At 40.3% G+C, this 19,403-nt stretch overlaps 1 protein-coding gene across 1 annotated transcript in view; it reads right to left on the reverse strand.

The window, feature by feature from the left end:
• The window catches only part of Gucy2f (guanylate cyclase 2F, retinal), a 98,931-nt gene that overhangs the window by 19,753 nt on the left and 59,775 nt on the right, over nucleotides 1–19,403 (reverse strand). Inside the window, exons 10-15 of the mRNA XM_021188296.1 lie at nucleotides 17,305–17,461; nucleotides 12,270–12,419; nucleotides 9,107–9,255; nucleotides 6,451–6,614; nucleotides 5,500–5,692; nucleotides 1,934–2,108 (exon numbers count right to left, since the gene is read on the reverse strand). Coding sequence (XP_021043955.1) covers nucleotides 1,934–2,108; nucleotides 5,500–5,692; nucleotides 6,451–6,614; nucleotides 9,107–9,255; nucleotides 12,270–12,419; nucleotides 17,305–17,461 — 988 coding nt within the window. The remainder of the gene's footprint in view (nucleotides 1–1,933; nucleotides 2,109–5,499; nucleotides 5,693–6,450; nucleotides 6,615–9,106; nucleotides 9,256–12,269; nucleotides 12,420–17,304; nucleotides 17,462–19,403) is intronic.

Below are 19,403 nucleotides of genomic sequence, written 5' to 3' on the forward strand. Positions count from 1 at the left end.
ATATGTAGCAGAAGATGGCCTAATTGGTCATCATTGGGAAGAGAGGCCCCTTGGTCTTGCAAACTTTATATGACCCAGCACATGGGAAGGCCTGGGCCAAGTAGTGGGAGTGGGTGGGTGGGGGAGCAGGGGCGGGGGGTATAGGGAACTTTCGGGATAGCATTTGAAATGTAAATAAAGAAAATAATAATAATAATAATAATAAATTAAAATAAAAAAAAAGAGAGAGAGAAGAGACATACATCAAAGGTTTGTGATTGGGATTTCATCATACCTAGACTTTGGGGGAGTTCTTAGAGAAAACATTCTACCAGTTCAGGCATCTGGGGAAAGACTATAGAACAGGTTGAGTTAAATGAGTTTCACAAAATAAGGTCCTTGGCCCACTAGAAAATTTTGAGAAATGGTTATATGAAGAATATCTTTGTCTCTTTTCCTCTTGAGTCAGTATATTGCATGCATTGAAGGGGGTGGATAACCTTAGGCATCTGCTGTCATACGATCAAACACAAGGCCTTGGAAATGAGGTGATGGGGTAATATAGGCAGTCAAAGTGGAGACCTAAAACACAGACATTATGAAAGAGATCCAACAGACTTGTTGGCAGTCTGATTGGTTACCATGACTAAGTTGGCCTGGTGCTCTAAGTTTGTGCTCATTTGTTGGAAAAGAGAGTTTGACAATTTAAATATGTTTTATTTGAAATAATTGGGATACCAAACAAAGGGGGTTTTGTTTTGGTTTTGGTTTTGGTTTTGGTTTGTTTTTGTTTTTTAGGAAGAAGAGTGGTCAGCTGTTATGTGCTAAGTTTTCAATGCAAATACAGGAATAAGATATGGTTCTGGTGCCGAAGAGCGTAACATTTAGTGGAAGTATATGTAAGACAACATGGACTATGCTGGTTGCTATGGAAAGGATAAATAGAGGCAGGTGTAGAAGCAAAAATGATGCTAGTACAATGATAAATCTAGGAAGGAGATGCTGGTGGCCTAGACTTGAGGAGACTTTGACAAGATAACACAAACAGTCTCAAAAGTTATTCAAACGGACAAAAGGCTTTAAAAAGTAGTAGTTGGGGCTGGCAAGATGGTGGCCACCAAGTCTGACAACCTGACATGAGAGAAGGACAGAACTAAGTGTTGTAAATAGTCCTCTGACCTTGACACAAGCACTGTGGCACAAACACATACACAATAAAAGAAAAGAAAAGAAAAGAAGATAAAACAAAATAACTAGTAGTTGGTTCAGTATTGAAGGTGAGAGGGAGAAAAGAATCAAAAATGACTTCTGAGATGATAATTATCTCATTGGCAGTAACACTAAGTGAAATATAAAACACATAAGAGGACAATGATATGGAAAGAAAATAATTCTGTTTTAGAGTTGTTGAGTCTAAGGACCAAATGAGACAGTTCTGTGGAAATGTCATAGGAAAGATTGACACACAGGTGAAACGTAACGGTAAAATTATGCTGGAACTGTAGTGTTAAAAAGAAGTGGTATAATTATATTTTAAGTCCTAAAAATATGTTTATAAAATAAAGAAACAAATTGTCTATAGTCACCAGCAGGTATATAGTAGTTAAATAAAAATGATGGGGGGGGGGTTACTTGAAGATATTTGTTCAAGAGGGGATGAGTACAGGAGAAAAATGCTTCTGATTAATTGATTACATCATCTTAAACACCACAAATACTTGGTGATAGTGTAGCATAGTTAAAGAAAGAAATGGTGGTGCCGAATGAGAAGGTTAGGCTGCAGCATCTGTGGTGCCCAGTAAAGTGGTAGAGGAACGAAGGAAACTTGGCTAGGCAGAAAGGAGTAAAACATTTCCACTATCAGAGGACAGCTACATATTTCTGCCTCCTCTTCTAAGCCTTCCTTGGGGCATATAGAAATGGTTTCTCTTGCTTTCACTAGCTTCTCTTTTACCTGAGTGTAGGCCTATTCGAATTCGGACTGGCACCTCTGGCATGTGTCGCATCTTAAAAGTACCCACAGAACTCAGGATATCCAAGGACATGTTTGCGATCTCAGCTGCATGCCTACTGCCATTCCTCTTGGGAAGGCCCGAGGCCACCATGTAGGCATCTCCAATGGTCTCTACCTGGGAATTATAAAAAGTCAGATCAACAAGCAGGCAACCTCTTCATATGACTTCCCCCACCCCATGGGGTTTCAGGAGTGTGACAGAAGCCACATATGTAAAGTGAGGAAAGCAGGGTGGGTCTGTCTATAATTCATTGGCCTAGCTGTACATCAGAATCATTTAAGGAGCTCTGCTAAAATACTGATGCATAGGCCTCACAACCAGGGATCCTAAAGTAAATATAGCTACTTCAAAGGCTATTTGAATGACTCCAGGAAAATATCAAAGTTCAACAAATTCCTGTGAGAAGGGATAGTGGCACTGCCCCTAAGATGCTCCTGGCAAAGTATTCACAGAAAATCTACCCAAGCTACTGTCAGAGAGAAAGCCTTTCTCCAGCTAATTTTAGGTAAATGGACAGCCTTGGGGTGGAGGGAAGTATAGGGAAGGAAAAGGAAGAACAAGAAGAGTCGGGGCCCTCTAATTAGTCATGTTAACATGACAGTCAGTTTCACAAGCCTTTTGAGTTAGGAGAACTGAGTTTTTCCCCACAAATTACCTCTTCCTTTCCTACTGCTATATACTTGAGGAACGATGTAGTGGCTTCAATATGATTGGCTCATGGGAAGGGGCACTATTCGGAGGTGTGGCTTTGTTGGAATAGAAATGGCCTTGTTAGAGGAAGTGTGCCACTGTGGAGGTGGCCTTTGAGGTCTCCTAGCACTCACTGTCTGTTTCATGAGGAAGATAGCCTCCTCTTGGCTGCCTGCAGAAGGCAGTCTGCTCCTGGCTTCCTTTTGGATGAAGATGTAGAATGCTCAGCTCCTTCTCTAGTACCATGTCTACCTGCAGGCTGCCTGCCATGTTTCCTACCATGATGATAATGGACTGAAACTCTAAAATTCTAAGTCCCAATGAAATGTTGTCCTTTATAAGAGTTGCTATGGTCACAGTGTCTCTTCACAGCAATGACACCCTAACTAAGATAGGCAATAATTCTGGTCTTTGACGATTCTGTTGGAAATAGGTCCCTGCCCCTCATCTTCCCCCAGAGAGTGTGCTCACTCTTCTAGATAGCTCATATGTAGAAGCTTTTCAGATAAATTCAAATAAAACTGAAAGGACTTCTGCGAAGTGTGCCAATCAGACTGGCTTACTATGAGTTTCATTACAGCTAAAAATCAATACAATTCTGGAGACATACTGCCTTGGGTAGAATCTCAAATTCACCACTTAAAATCATGGGAAAGGTCACTTATTTTGTCTTTGCTCCATCTAGTGTGCCCATCGTTAAAATAAGATAATGTCAGTGCCTAGCTCATAGGATTTTTAGAACTAAATAATGTAGTGTACATCAAAGCACCTAAAACTGGTCATGAGGAGATAACACAGGTTAAGTACAATCAATCTACCACTACCGTCATCATCACCATCACCAACACAACAAAAAGTATGTCTTGAAGCACCAATCTTAGGACTATGATTATTATTCATTTCCTGAAAATGGAGTTTTGGATCCAGCAACAGAGCTCACATGACTTTCTAAATAACTAATAATTTGGGGCATTTACCCCGTAGGACTTTTACTTCAGTATGCTTTCAGTCTCTCAGCTCTGGTATGATTTGAAGGGAAGATTCCTGCTGTCAAATAGACAGGACAGACTGAACAAAAGGAACGGATACAATGCAAATGCTATGGGGGTATGGTATGTTAGTGGCTGGCCATTATCAGAGTACGGTAGTTGATCAATTAGCTTTGATAAGTTGTCACCCCAGAGACCCTAATGATCTGAGAACATTAAAAGAACCCTAAATCTGGCCTAAATGAGCGTGTGCATATGGCCATGAAGAATTACGGGACACATCCATCAAAGAATGGTTCAAGGGAAGCAAAAGCATAGAAAAGGATCTGTTTGAGATGGGGCAGTTGAAGGAACGAATGTGCAAACAAATCACAAACTTTTGCAGTAGATTTCTCACATCCATTTTAGATTATCAAGTTCCAGGGGAGGTGATTCCAATTTTACAGGAAAGGAAGATGAAAATACATACGGGTGTGGTGACTTACTGATGGTTCGATTTTTATTTCCTTTGCCCTGTGTTGTTTTTAATAAACAAGAATGAAAATTTAGATTCCATTTTTGGATTCAGACAGCCCTGTTCCATCTTAAAAGCAGCCGGCTAACTCTGTATTACAGCCAAGAAGTACCAAAATAGCTAATGGCTTCATCCCCAGGACCCCCAATGATTGCCTGAGCAGAATCAGCTGGATTGATTAAACTAGTGGCTGTGTTACTGCCCGTACTGAATCATCTTTGATTTTAGTTTCAACTGAATTAGCTTTCAGTGATTTGTTTTTCTCTTCAGGCTTCTTTGAGTTCAACAAGTTAAGACAGGTAGCCTGATTCCATAGATTTTTCCTCCACAGTGGTTTCCATGTGCAACTCTTGATTAGTTTGCAGCTCCTGCTGATTGACAGGTATGATGTCTATTTCTGAACCCTATTTAGATTGCATAGTTTAGCCGTAAGGGTCTCTACCTTTCTAATCTAAGATAAATACATTGCCCAATGTGATTTGAGAGGTGAACCATTTGAGACTATTGTGAAGGATCCAATAAATGAAGCTTTTCCATGGTTCCTGGGACAGAAGAGTTATCTAATGGGATACCTAAGGAATCTTTTATCCGTATTTTTAACAGCATGGAAATGTCTCTACAGAACTGTGATATTTTTAGTCATTTTGTACATAGAGATAATAAATATACCATGTACAAAGAATAATAGTAAAGAATCATAGTACCAAAAAAAAGAGGAAAGGAGTCAGCTGCCATCTCCTCATATTCTGTAAACTTTGGTTATTTTTAAAAATAGAGTATAACTAGGCTGGAGGGAAGGAATATGGTAAGTGGGTATTTCCTCAAACTTCAGATCAATAGGTGTACTTTGGGTTACCCTGTATCAATTCCCAAAAGTTACATTTGTAAGAGTACTCTGATATAATGCTATGTTCCTTCTTGTCTAAAAACAATACCTAAGGAGAGGATAAAATTTTTCATGACATGTATCATATCAACACGAACTTTACCAAGATGTACTCTGTAGCAACCATCAACTATGAGAAAATTGCCAATATTTCTATATCCTTTTCATTAACCAGCACAATATTTGCTATGTTGTTCAGAGTCACCCAATGAACTGCAGTGCCTTCCCATCTTAACCTATTCTTAGTCCAATAGGTCTCCCCATCTTAACCTCTTCTTAGTCATAACTGTAGAAAATATCTCAAGAGAAACCTTTCCTAAAAGACAACATTCTATAAAACCACATCCTTCAATTTTGGAATACACATAGATAAATCCCATGTAAAAAGTTTCATGCTAGAAAGCACTAGTTTACTAATTCACCTACCTTATAGACATCATGACTGCCAATGATGGCATCAAAGAGTGTGTACAGGTCATTCAGAAGGTCCACCACTTCAATGGGCTCACTCATGGCTGAGATGGTGGTGAAGCCCACAATGTCACTGAAATACAAGGTGACCAAGTCAAATCCCTCAGGTTCAACTGTACAGCCCTTTTTGAGGGATTCAGCAACTGATCTGAAAAGGAGAAATAGATATTCCTAAGTAGAGATTAGCTTCCTTATGTGCTACACACTAAAGACAAATTCTCTAAAAATCACTGTCAGCTACATAACGAGAAAGAGTTTCATCTGGATAGAGCATTAATATATATATATATATATATATATATATATATATATATATATTGAATATATATGCTTCAGGTGCTGAGATGGGTACTAGAAAAGAAAGATCTTGTCTCTGTCCCCATAGAATTCCTTCAGCTCGTGGGACTTCTACCTTACCCTCTTTCTTTGGGAAATGTTCCCAGATGGTAAGTTTTCCATGAGTCTAGTTCCACAATGATCTCATTAACAAGCATGCTACTACTTGGGGGAGGAAATGGAAATTCTACCCACAGATAAGGGAGAAAGTCCCCTGGAAACAATAGGCCTGCTTCATTCCTATAGGAACTCAAAAAGCTGCCTATTTTGTTTTGTTTTAAATTGGCCACCTTCTTGGCTCTGTCACGAAATGACATATAGAAAAATCATGTCCAATGCCAAAGCTGAAATGACCATCATGTTCCACAGGAAGAAAGGAATTAGGATGCATGCTCTGCTTCCTGGCTTTCCAATTCTACTTTGATTTGAAGGTGTGACTCAAAACCACTGGGAATAGAGAGGGTGGAGGATAGGGGGAGGGAGCAGTTAGTTGGTGAGTAACTTTTTCTTCTTTTTTAAAATGGAGCACACTGTGACAAGCATTCACACTCCTCGGGCATTCACACATACAGTGGTAGCATCTGTGTTAGAAGCTTTTCCGTTTTCTGTTTTTCAATTTCCAGTTCTTCAGTCCGTTCCCGGATCAAATCTTCTAAGTTGCTAGAATACTGCTCCAACATCCGAAGCATAGAATCAATAATATTAGTCTTTTTCCCTTTGTTGAAAGTTTTAAACTGAAAGTAAAGGAGAAAGAAGAGCCTCTGTGACTGCTTGGGGTCCAAACTCAGTAATGATAGAGCAACCATCTTTTTCCTCTGAAGTGTCACACCAGGAAAAATGAGCCCAGATATAAATAGGGGAGATCAACACCCAGTCTTATTGTCACCCTGGTGCATTCACAGAGCACTTTCCACCCCTAACCCCAAAGCAGTTCCCCCAATTTTTCTGGTTCTTTCAAGTCTGAGCACAAGCTTCCCCCATGGGGCTGCAAACACCCTCAGCTCCTTCAGTCCCTTCTCCAACTCTACCATCAGAGACCCCATGCTCAGTCCAATGTTTGGCTGTGAGCATCTGCCTCTGTATTTGTCAGGCTCTGGCAGAGCCTCTCAGGAGACAGCTATATCAATCTTGAAACAACCTAGAAGTCCCTCAACAGAGGAATGGATACAGAAAATGTGGTACATTTACACAATGGAATACTATTCAGCTATTAAAAACAATACTTTTGTGAAATTCACAGGCAAATGAGTAAGTTAACCCAGTTACAAAAGAACACATACAGTATGCACTCACTAATGAGTGGATATTAGCCCAGATGCTGGGAATACCCAAGATTCAATTTACAAATCACATGATGCTCAAAAAGAAGGAAGACTAAAGTGAGGATGCTTCAGTGCTTCTTAGAAGGGAGAACAAAATACTCACAGGAGGAAATATGGAGACAAAATGTGGAGCAGAGACTGAAGGAAAGGCCATCCAGAGACTGCCCCACCTGGGGATCCATCCCATATACAGTCACAAAACCCGAACTCTATTGTGGCTGCTGGGAATCATACACGTTTTCAACCCATGAAATTACCCTTATGCTCAAGTGATACAGTATCATCGAAGAGGGTCTTGACTACTTAGAGTGTTCAAAATATAACATAGATGTTCCTCTACTTCTTATCATGGGATATAAGATGAAATGGTTCCATCTAGTACTTGCCTTTCATATCAGTCAGGGTCACGTAGATATTCAGCTTCTCTGACTCCTAAGAGGTAGCTGCGTGGTGTGACTGTCCAATATACCCTCTTGGGACCTTGTGCACTTATTAACATAAGCATTTTACTAATGAATGGGTAGCTTCCTCAATGGTACTTTAGTTACCATGATCATAACCAGTAAAGATTGGCAGTGGCTTTGTTGAGAAGACAAACTTCATACCACATGGCCACAAATGCTCTGCATAGAACTCCTTGTCCCAAAGTGGACAATAGGAGGCTCCTTCTAAACTCTGTGCACATCTATAAGTCCACCAAGATCCATCAGCCAGTTTGAATCCCCTGAGCTCCCCCTATAGCCTCACTTAGAGAAGTTCATTAATCTCTGTGCATTTAAGGTATATTAGATGCAAAAAGAAAGGAGCGTACTCTTGTCATTAGACAGAATAAACTTCCAGTAAAGCATTTTAGTGAAGGGAGCCCCAGTAATGTTTTGTTTGAAAGTCGCATGAGGGGCACTTCTCCTGTCTATCAGCTACTTCACTGCTGCCTTCTGAAATAACATCTTCAGCACCAACACAAGGACAAATGGTTTTTCCTCCTGCCTCATGATAAGTTTTTAGAAATGTGACCTTCATGGTCCTTTGATTTTTCCATACCATTGAACACCTGTTAGAGTGTCCTCAAGAACTCCAGCCAGACTAATGGAAGTATTGTTAGCTGGAAGACACGGATGACTTCAAAAGCAGAACCCTTTCAGGCTTTCAGTCAAAGCCTTTCTCTTTTCCACCTCAGATACCTGCCAGTCATAGAACACCTCAGTGTTGGACTCTAGCTAAGCTTCCAGAGCTGACATAGCATTCATGGGCAATACCCACAATTTCTGTAGTGGGCAAGTGAACAGAGTTTAGACTGTATGCAGTGACAGAGGAACTCTGTCTTTTCTTCCACCCTCTTCCTAGCTCACACTCTTTAGAAATGCAGTATCTTAAAGAGAGGGGTCATCACTTTTCATGAACCCATTTTTTTTTTCAGTAGCTCTCAGGGAACCTAAGAAATCTTCTACTGTTTTTCTGAGCCTACAAAAACAAGTGGGCATCATCTAAAATTTAGATTTTAAACAGTCCACATCAGCATTCTCTAGAAACTTTTATAGAAACATAGCTATGTGAGACCAACATGTGCCCGTGATATTCATGAGCAACAGTTCCAATGCTAGTTCTTACAAATGACTGGCACTTTGATTACATCATTGACTGGCCGATCACAGCAAATTTTGGATGGCTCAGAAAAAATAATTGGGCACAGAAGAGCACCAGAACTAAATATTGGGCTTGTAGAGGATGTACCAGTGATTTATTTATTTATTTTTTTGGCTTAAGGACCTCAAAGTCAGTCCTGGGCTGCTTTTGAAAGTGGAATGTCCTTTCTCCCTTATGGAAGGAAGCCCCTTCCATAAGCCCCAGCGAGTATAGTCCCAGAGAGGCTAACTACTGAATCGTGATTATGCTAATAGACTTACCTGGTTAAATATTTCATCAAAAGTTGGTCGCTGTTCTGAAACCTCAGCCCAACACTGCTTCATCAGCTGGAGACACTCTGCAGGGGCATACTCAGGAGAAACCACGGGTCTGTACACAGGGGGAGGCATTTTAAGTCTGTCTATGATTTCTGACAAGGCACAAAAGAGAAAAGTTTATGAATCATGAGTTTCAGCCAAGAGAGGGATTTTTCAGGAGAAAATATGAAGAGACTTTCTCTTTGATTTCTCCTTAGGTAGCTTTAATGTTGACTACATCTCCGAAAGGGCTGTGTCAAACTTTTGAGAAAGGAGTGAAAAACAGATCAATTGGAATCATAGTATAATTGAGTTACCATGTTATCCTGCTTCTGCTAAGTTATAGATGTGGTTTATCTGAGGCCACTTCCAATTCTGCAGCTTCAATGTCCCCAAGTCACCTCAGCTTCACAATTACCAGAACAAAGACATTGAGCCTTCTCTGTAAGGCTATATCCAGCCAAGATCTATGCATTGGGTCCTGGATAATCACTAAACAAAGGGAATTTAGAATAACAGTGAACAATCATGGGTGTTGAAAAATAAATGCCACTTATCATATGCCAAGCTATGGAATGTACTCATGGCATGTGTTGTTTTATTGGATGCTCAGCACAAATGGATGAGGTAAACACTCAGATTCTTTCTGTAGATGGTAAAACTGGAGCACACAGAGTATGGAACTTACCAAAGGTCCCATGGGTAGTGAACAGAGTTTAGGTGAGAACTCAAGCAATCTCCACTTATTCCACTGTCCTGCTTTCAAATGCCTCAGGTCTCAAATGTAAGATCATAGAACCCCGTATAGACTAAGTCTTTATTAGCCAAAGGCTTAGTTTATACAAACTAAATTGTTTTGTTTATTTTGTTCTTTCAAAAGCAGAAAACTCGGTATAAATAGAAGAAAATCCTTAGTTCCCAATGTTCCCATCAACTCATACTGGGCCTCAAATGAATTTGTCTGTTTCATCAGCTGGAGGCACTCTGGATTCTCCAAATCATTCTAAAAATATGTATCTAGCCATGTCACTTTCTTACTCAATATCCTTTCTTGACTTCTATTGCCAACAGAATCCAAGCTTTTTATTGTGGTCTCTATTTGGAATTACTGCTCATCCCTGGTCTCCTCTTCCCCAGTCCCCCCAACTTTTAACTTCTACATTGACAACCGAACTTTGACCTCTCTGTCTACCTCTGCATTGGCTGTATCACTTCAATAATGCTGCTGCATATCCTAACACATGATGGAAGGAGTTCTGCTCTGGCTTCTCATTTCTCAGCTTCGTGTACAGCACAGCTTTGGTTCCTTTAACTCAGAGCAGCCTGTAATGGGGTTTTCAGTGCCATAGATTCTGCAGCAATGAACCTCTTGAAAAACAGACTTTTCAAAAAAGTCCACTTTTTATCAGAACACATGCCGTTGACTGGGCTCATTCTCTGCTAAAGCCCACCCAGCATGGTACATTTTCTTGAGGATTTCACAGTCCAAGGACATAAGCAAGGAAAACTATTACAGATGCTTTTGCTGGAACAAATAGCTACAGATAATGACAGATGGGGGATACCTAACGCACACTGGACAAGTCAAAGGAGAATTTCCAGAGTTGGTGGCAAGAGTTGGATGAGGTCAGTTGGAGAGGAAATGTGAGAATTCTAGGTATTATGAATGGCTCAGGAAAAAGTACAATGCTGGGGGAACCATGGACTCTCAAGGCACTAACTAGAATACTAGAAGTGACAAGAGATAAACTCAGAGAGGCAGGAAGGAGATGGAATATGAAGGGCCATCATGGCATATGAGGAACTTCATCTAGAGGGAGGTGAAGAAAAGTTGGAGGGCTTTAAACAAAGGTGTGATATGGAATGCTGACTGAGGCAAAACACAGCTATGTAACTTAGTAACATTTCCTACATTTTAAGAACCTTTTACTTTGAGTAAATTTAGGCATGCAGAAAAGTTATCATTGTACATCAGTGATTGCCTGCATACTTCCCACTGGGATTACTGTAATGTTAACACAAAAGAGAATTGAAGACACTGGCATTTGTATAATACTATTACTACAGCCCTTCCTTGGATTTCATCAGTGTTCTTGCTAATGTATTTTTTTTCTGTTCCACATCTTTTTCCTGCATGCAAACGTTGTGTCTTAGTCTCTTCCAAACTGTCTTCTTTTCCTGTCTTTCATGATTTAGATACACTTGATAAGAACTGACCAGTTATTTATTTATTTGTATAGTCCACACTGGCGTGGAACTTGACATCCCCCCCCCCGTCTCAGCCTCTCAAGTATAAGGATTACAGGACTGTGCCACTATGCCCATTACTGGTTGGTTATTTTGTAGAATTCTTCAACTAGGATTTATCTGAAGTTCTCTAGTGATTAGATTAAGGTTTACATTGCTTTTGTTTTTGTTGTTGTTGTTTTCATCAAGAACAGCACACAACAAAAGTGATATACTTATCTTAGTACAAAAGAGTAAAAAGGTGGGATACTTAGTGCATTGTATCGGGGCTATATGATATAGATATATCTTGTTATAGGTGATGGTAACCTTGATCATCTGGTTAAGGTGATGTCACCAGGAGCTTCACCTTATAAACTTAGTATTTTTTTTCCATCTGTAGTTACTAAGCATCTCGTAAGTTCACACTTTGAGAATATGCAGCTATCCTGCTAAAACTTTCATGCAATTATTTTATTCACCATTGACAGATCTTATTCATAGATTTCTATGGGAGACGGGCATAAAACATCTATGACATGCTACGGGAAAAGACTGACATCACAGAGTATCACGATCAATACCAAAGTCCTTGGTAAGAAGTAACTCAGAGGAGCAGAGGTATTGTGTAGTGGGAATCATGCAGACTAGAAAAATGATATAGGTCCTAAAGCCCCTGATTTCTATCCATGTTTACAGAATGACCAGCTTCCTGGGTAAGGGAATTTCTTCCACATGCCTAAAGCTGTCTGACTCCAAGTCCTATGTTCACAAAACAGACTAGCTCTTTGCAGACCAGCAGGCTGTTAACAGTCTTCTAGCAAATCATGACAGTCTAGGTTGGCCTACCTGATATGGGACACAGTGGGCCCTTAGTGCCCTTTTCTCACTTCCTGCTTACCTTTGGCAGGCAGATCCATCATGCAGAAAGGAGCACCCCGGACCATCACTTCTTGCATGATGATGGCAAAGCTATAGACGTCTCCTGCAAATGACCCTAACCTGATGCCCCCAGGGGCTCTTAACAGTTCGGGGGCCGTCCACAGCAACTCTGCAAAGGAAGAATTATCTAATAAATGGAAGGAGGATTAACTGACATCTGCAATGCCCTAGAGGGCTCTAAGGCTGCTGTTTTATTAACTGTGTTATATTTTTATTAGACAGACTAGCATGCAAGCACCCCCTCCCCCAGGGACTGAATCTATTAATCTAAGGGATTATTCACAAAGAAAGAAAACATACTACTCTCTCTACCTCCCACAACCATGAAGCAAGACACAGTATAAAGGCTTGGGGAGGGTCAGGACACCAGAAGTAGAGACACTATCTGATGCTTGCTTTCTCGCTCTCTTGAGCCTGCAAGTAGCAGTTGGCAGGCTTCCATGAAAAGGCCAGGGCACTGCCAGACGGGTTGCCATGGATTTGCTCCAAGCTAATATCTATATGTATCTGTTAATTTGATTGTGCCAGAGCTCAGGGATTTACAATTTGCTTTCTTCAGGTCTTCTCTTAAAGGATTAGAACATCCTCAGGCCTCCTGTGTTCCTTGAAGAGCAAAATGGTACCACAGCTACTTACCTGGTTCTGCAAATATTTATCGAGTGTCTAATATGTACCAGGCACTGCACTATGTAGAAAAATGGTTCCAAGTATGAATCAAACCTTCACTCTGCAGAAGAGTTCACAGACCAGAGGACAAGAAAGCCATGTACATCCCTTATTGCAATCAATACAAGAGAGCGAGTGATAAGAACTACTGTATAGTACAAGAAAATGAATTGATTAAAAACCAAATTTGAATAATGGCTATGTTCTGATGACTTCAGGCCCTATGCATGGTAAAAAATATTATCTTCCCTTTCTTAGCTTTTAGCAGTCAGAACATTGGAACATTTCATCACAGGCATCTTAATATATAAAGAAATCGACTTTTATAATATAAAGGGGAAAATCAAAAGCAGAACTGCGTGTGTTGTTGTTGAGCTATATAAAAATCACAATTACTTAAATATGGGTAGTTTCATCAGATTTAAACTAACAACCATCTGAACTAGCTAGGTTAATCCAGGAAGGCTTCCTGGAAAAGTTAAATCTCAAATGTGCTCATTAAGAAGGTCAAGGGTGTACCTTCTAGAGCTGAGAGGTGAGGGCTTTGCAGGAAGCAAGAACAGTATGTGCAGAACAAGAGGCAGAAAGGAGAAAATTGCGGGTGGTGGGAAGGTGGTAAGCAGATTAGTGAAGGGCTGAAGAGAAGGGCTCTGGTAAGGAATAATGAGAAGGGAGAAAGGCTTGATGAGGTGGGGGTAGGGAGGGTGGCTAGAAGAATGGGGGCAGAGGGTGAGAGGCCCTGAGAGCCAAATGAAGGCATTTGGAGTAAATACAGAAGGCAGTAGGGGTGCTGGAGCTGAAGAGGGATTTGATGAAATCTCTGTTTGGGAAGATTAATCTGGCAACCTGCACAAGCTGGATGCAAGAAGAAGGGCTGGAGTCAGGGCTATCAGCTAGGAAGTGCAGTAAGAGCTTGCACAGATGTGAAAAGGACCTGAGTGGGGGTATATCATGGCAGCAGAGCCAGGAACCAAATATACTGGAGTTGGGGTTACAATAGAAATGAAAGTGACAAGGTCAGGCACCTCCTCTATGAGGATCTGTGAAGGATGGAGTTGGGAGTAAATGCCTTGATAATATAAAGAGGAAAGCCAAAAGAGGAGTTGGGGGTTTTGCTGTTGTTACTGTTGTTGTTGTTGTTGTTGTTGTTGTTGAGCTGTATTAAAAAATCACCAGTTCTGTAAGTTGAACAATAGTTGAATCTGGGTAATTTCTTCTGATTTAAACTAACAAACATCTGAGCTAGCTGAATTCATCTAGAAAGGCTGGAGAATGCCTGCTAAGGAGTACAGAAGCTAGGGCCAGGATTAGGGCTGGTGACAGCTAACATGTTTAATGTGGGGATATGAGGATGGGAGCCCAGAAAACAGGCTCCTATGAAGCAAGAAGGTGAATAGAAAACATGAGATTTGTTTTGCTAGTAAAATTCTAGGGAAGAGAAGGCAGCCTTAATTTTGGACAACTATGATGAAAAGGCTAGAACAAGAACTTCTAGACTCAGTTTTCCTGTACCTGTTGTACCTGTCATCTCACTTTGGCTTTCAAGTAACAAACACTTCTGACTTCCCCCACCCAACACGTACTTTTATGAATGTCTCCGGTACAATGATGGCAGTGGTTTTGCTCTTATACCGCCTTCCCTAGAAAGACTGAAATTCACGAAAATACAGAAATGACAGAATGATCCTTTAGTCAAAGGAATGCCCTCTCTGAAGGTGAGATTTCAAGCAGAGGAGGTTGAGGAAGGAAAGCCTGAATGGACCTGAGGAAGGGGGGATGGGTTGGAAGATGGGGATGAGTGTGTATTAATGTCCAGTTTCAACTGTATGACTGTAGTCCAGACACAAGCTCATTTTAGCCATTAACAACATAGGCACTGGTGCTCTCTGAAAGTACTATTTGGTAATGATCGTGTTTAATCACCTAGCTTTTTACCAGACCATTTGTTTGTTTCCCTCTCTGATGCTTTTAAATGTGCAGGGAGAGAACATGCTAGCAACAAGGACTATGTTTTGTTTTTAACTTTCAAATATCCACTAGATACCATTAGACATGGGGTGTCAGAAAGGCTAGAAGAAATTATTTTGGTTTCTTTTGTGTCAGCTGCAGCCACTACTAACTCTGAGCTTATTGTATTGGTAAAGTCAATTTTGAAGAACCATGATACTATATAGCATTTAAAACAAATACAGAACTGGAAGTCAAGTGACCTGGGTTTTTTAATCCCAGCTTGCCCACTAGTCAGTTTTCTTTACTCAGTTTTCTCAAAATCTCCAAGCAGAAGTTGAGCCAGATGACCTTCAAAGATTGTTCAATTGTAAGGTCCTATAAGCCTCATCTTTTAAGGAAGGATATCAGTTTCAACATTTTACTTCATCTCATTCATTTGCTAATCTCATGAATATTTATTCTACCAGAAACTGTGAACTCAAACCTGCTTCTTACCTCCACAGAGATTATAGTTTGGGTGTGGGGAAAAGACAGCTGAACGAAGTATTACAAACAAAGTACAAATCCACAATGAATTTTATTGACCTTAAAGATCTTGAAGAGAACAGCTTAGCTGGGCATAAGGAGTCATAAGAAACCACTGGATGCAGCAGCACTAAAGGAGGAGAACTTAGCTATGCTCACATAAATGTTTATGCTGATGAGAAAGGCTGATGAGTACCCCAGGCAGAAAGCACAGGTAGAGGGAGCTGGACATACATAAACAACCTGAAGGACTTCAGCAGAGCTGGGTCAGAGAGATAGAAGATGTTGGTATTAAGCTCATACCAAAGAAGACTCATATGTCATGTAAAGGAATTTGAACTTTACCCTAAGGGCAATAAAAAGCCATTCAGTGAGGGACACCTATAACAAAATCGGATTTGCAGTCTAGAAAGTTCACTCTGGGTACAGCATGTGAAAAATAGGCTGCAGTTTGGAGAGTGAAGTAAAATAAGAGTGAGAAACCAAGATACAGACAGAAACAGTAGACAGTGCACACCCACTCACACACACATACACGGAGGCACACAGAGGCATAGGTACCAACAGAGGCACAGCCACACAGACAAAAGATATCCTTTCCCCAGGTTAAAATCAGATGTCCCTAAGGTTGAAAGTTTTGCCAGTCTGTGAAATAAACGTGAAATGGAACTCTGGAAAAGTATTACATTTTACTTTTTCTAGATGTCTAATGTTTATAGAATGCTAAGTACCTGTCATTTCTGCAGCTCTTATCCCAACACCGTATGGTAAAGCAAGGCAAATGGCAAACTAGGCATCCAGACTAGAATTAGACAAGTAATTACCGCACAGCTATGTCAGGGATGGGGTGGGGGAAGAGGGAGCGAGAGAGGGAAAATATCACAGTTGTCACTATGATTTTCAAGACTTTCAACTCCTTCAGAACGTGAATGGACAGAGAAAGAGAAAATTGGGATTTGCTGACTGGGTGTTGAATTGCTGTGAAGTCGCTGTGCGGTTTGAGTAACTCAGGAACCTCCGTTCTCTCATCTGTGGATGGGAGAGTTAAATGGACTCCTACAGTTTAGTGTTGCACACATTTGGGGAAGTGGAGATATGATGCCCTCAAAGACCGGCTCTCTATCTGGCCATGTGACTCTCTGTCTTTTATTGTTCTTGTAGGGAAGTTGGCAGTTTTAAAATATGTAAGGCCACCATTTTCTACCCTCCTGTCTTTCGGGGATTATCTGTTGTTCTCCCACACCTCAGATTTTGCTTTGAGCTTTGATGTGTTAGGAGTCTGCCAGGCATTCTTAGTGCTGCTACTGGTGCACTAGACAGAAGACAAAACCACAAAATGGATGTCACAAGCATGCCTGCTTACTTAAAGTCTGTCGCTCTCTCTGAAGCCATACACACTACCCATCATTTGCAGGGGGCTGCCCCCTTGCTTCTTTCTCTCTGAAAGACGTGGTACTGATACGCTCTAGTGACATCCCATTGGAGAATATACTTCATGGGGGTCCAGCTTCTAAATTACTCTCCATTCAATCTGACAAGTATTTATTGAGTGCCTACTGTGTGCCTAGCACTCAGCAAGATTCTCCAGGGACTGCTGGGGTGTCTAAACAATACAACCTAATCCTGCCTCAGCAGGGACTGAACATTATTGCAATGGCTTTGTTTGGAAGGAAAGGCTGGGCTGAGGTTACAGCATGCAGACTTCATTCAAGTCCCTTGGCTTGGAAATGAGGCTGGATTTTTCAACAAAAGTGAGGAGTTGAAATCACTCTAAAGGCTTTAATTCTATGCATAGTTTCATTTGAACCTTGAAGTTACCTTGTGTACATCTGAGGGTACAATTCATTGCTTACCTTCTTCAGAAGGTTCCTCTTCAGAGAGTCTCAGCATTTCTAAAATGTCATTAAAGCCATAATCTGTCACTTTTAGGACAAAACGCCCATCTACCACACAGTTCCGAGACTTTAGCCTCCCGTGAATAAATTCTCTGTGGTGTAAGTATTTCATCCCCTGCAGATGATAAGACAAAACTTATTTAGGCACTCATTTAACTATTTGATGCTTTTAGAGCCAATTTCTGAGGTTGTAAATGGCATTGGCAATTATGACCCAGAATTCAAGCTTTTTCCTCTTATTTGTAGGTACAGTAAACCTTTGACAAATGTTTAGGTCCATTCTAGCTCTAAAATGTTTGGCTTTGATTAAGAACCATAGCTTGTGTTTATTGAAAATTATGTACTACTAGGAGATCTATTGACATTTCAAGCACAAAATGGATATATTCACATGTAATTGCCAGGAACAGGAAGATTCCTATTTTCCTGAACAGATCTAATGCATCTTTCATCCATTATCATCAGAAGTGGAAACTTTGTGTGACTTTGCAGGTTGGCAATTCAACAGGAGCTGCAAAAAGTTTTAAATATGTATTCTATAAGGCTTCTAATTCTTCAGAAAGCATGCATGTTTGCCTATACACAGACGTACACAAACACAGCAAGAAGAATACAAACACGCTTTGATTTCATATGGCATACAATTGGAAATAAACTAAATATCAGTAAGGGAGTAGATAGATTTATTATACATTCTTATCTGTGAGTAATATTCTGCAATACTTACAAAGAATAAGGTCAATCCATGTGTAATGATATTGATATAACTACAAACCAGATGGTAAGTACCAAATAGTGAATTTCCAAGTTATGTGATGGCGTTTATTTTAAAAACAAGTAAAATTGATATAATATAATGTAAATAAGCTTGGAATGAATTTCAAGTTTAGTTTCCAAGTTTTTAGCAGTAGCTTAACTTAGTGTCGAGGTGATGAAAGATGAGGATTGGTTAAATGTCAGTATTTTCCCACATATATTTATAGCACTTTATTTTAAATATTAATTCAATGTACTACTTTTAAATAAAAGAATATATAAATGAAGAAGAAAGCTAGGTGTTTCTGCTCTCTAGGGTTGCTTAAGAGTCTGTACATGAATTTAAATGTGATGTACAAGAACTCGCCATCAGATGGGTTTAAGCCTTCTGCACATCTGTATTTTAGTGAAGTCATCTCAGAATTGTTGATACCAAGTGTCCTTTTAGTGAGCTATTTCTGCTTTGAAACCTGATACTCATTTGTATTCCCATGATTTCCATTTTGTGTTCTCAGAACTACTATGGCCTCCATTACTTGCAAGCAAAGTCTATAATGGGCAGGATTTCCCCCAGGTTAGCTAGTACTTTACTAATACTCATCACAGGTCTGTGCTAGATGCTGCAAAATAAAAACTGCCTCTCTGGGCCTCTCTGTGTGTGTTGGGGATTTAATCATTGCCATCTTACAAAGTGAGAATGAGATGATATCTTCCCCTTCCATACCTCCTTGAAAATGTTTAAGTCGCCATTCAAAACTCAAGACTGTGATTAATGTGTACATAGCTCAACAAGTAATCAATAATTCAGACCAAGTCCATTAAAATACACATACACAGAGTGTTATGTCATCTTATAGAGCTCATTGGCTCTACAGAAGCTCATCCATAGACCTTTCCATAAATTCCCATTGTAGTCGCCCATGGAACATACAATGGAGGCACTACCTTACATGATCAGTGGACATTTGTCTTTTCCAGGGGCAGAGTTGTACATCCATACAGACATGCAAAGTCTCATCATCTACTTTTAGACTGTGACACCTTTTTGAAAAGGAAAGCAATGTACAACCACTTTGGAAATCAGTCTGGCGGTTCATCAGAAAATTGGACATAGTACTACCGGAGGACCCAGCAAGACCTCTTCTGGGCATATACCCAGAAGAGGTTCCAAATAGTAATAAGGACACATGCTCCACTATGTTCATAGCAGCCTTATTTATAATAGCCAGAAGCTGGAAAGAACCCAGATGCCCCTCAATAGAGGAATGGATACAGAAAATGTGGTACATTTACACAATGGA

This window comes from Mus pahari, chromosome X (genome assembly GCF_900095145.1).
Source record: "Mus pahari chromosome X, PAHARI_EIJ_v1.1, whole genome shotgun sequence".
In the NCBI taxonomy this organism is placed as follows: domain Eukaryota; kingdom Metazoa; phylum Chordata; class Mammalia; order Rodentia; family Muridae; genus Mus; species Mus pahari.